The following is a 622-nucleotide window of genomic DNA, read 5'->3' on the forward strand; positions in this document are numbered from 1 at the left end:
AAACACAAATACGTTTGCTCCAAGGTAAATACGTGCTAACGTAGCTAGCTAGCTAGCAAAGATTACATTCACAAATTAACTAACTAATTTAATTAACTAATTTCACTAACTAACGTTAGCTAAAGTCACACGACTACAGCTGTAAGCTGTGTGCTTCTCGGTCGTTTTGACCATGTATATCACTTGATGCATAATAATGTCTGAACAGCTGAGCTCCGTTATTAGTCTACCTGTGGTCAAAGTACAAACAAGAAAGCCAACAGGCAATCATTCATTTATATTTTGCTTTAATCTTTGTAGCATTTTGTTAATGGAAAGCCTACTGCCGACTTCCCTAATCCTGCTGCACAAGTGGGCACCCCGACCCCCACAAAGGAACAACAAGGTGGATGCAGAAAGCCACCAAGGAAACGGTAGTTAACTTTAGACAAACTACAACATTTAATGCCTCTTGTGATTGTATTGTTTTATTCCACAATAATAATAATAATTCCGTCGAATTTGACATACAGCTCATGTGGTTTTTCATTCTTGCACTGCGACCTGTATGCAAGTGCCTCTATTGATGTTGTGCCTCCCTCTTTTCTAATGTTTATACTGTGGATATAACCCTCCATACCGT

The 622-nt window shown here is 38.7% G+C and overlaps 1 protein-coding gene across 1 annotated transcript in view; it reads left to right on the plus strand.

Annotated features, from left to right (window-relative positions):
- The first annotated feature begins 6 nt into the window (after nucleotides 1-6).
- The window catches only part of LOC104941801 (adenosine deaminase CECR1-A-like), a 9,882-nt gene continuing 9,266 nt past the window's right edge, over nucleotides 7-622 (plus strand). The window contains exons 1-2 of the mRNA XM_010766939.1: nucleotides 7-24; nucleotides 301-413. Of these exons, the coding sequence (XP_010765241.1) occupies nucleotides 311-413 (103 nt within the window). The 5' untranslated portion in view covers nucleotides 7-24; nucleotides 301-310. The remainder of the gene's footprint in view (nucleotides 25-300; nucleotides 414-622) is intronic.

Source organism: Notothenia coriiceps, unplaced genomic scaffold, assembly GCF_000735185.1.
Source record: "Notothenia coriiceps isolate Sejong01 unplaced genomic scaffold, NC01 NC01_scaffold00003923, whole genome shotgun sequence".
Classification (NCBI taxonomy): domain Eukaryota; kingdom Metazoa; phylum Chordata; class Actinopteri; order Perciformes; family Nototheniidae; genus Notothenia; species Notothenia coriiceps.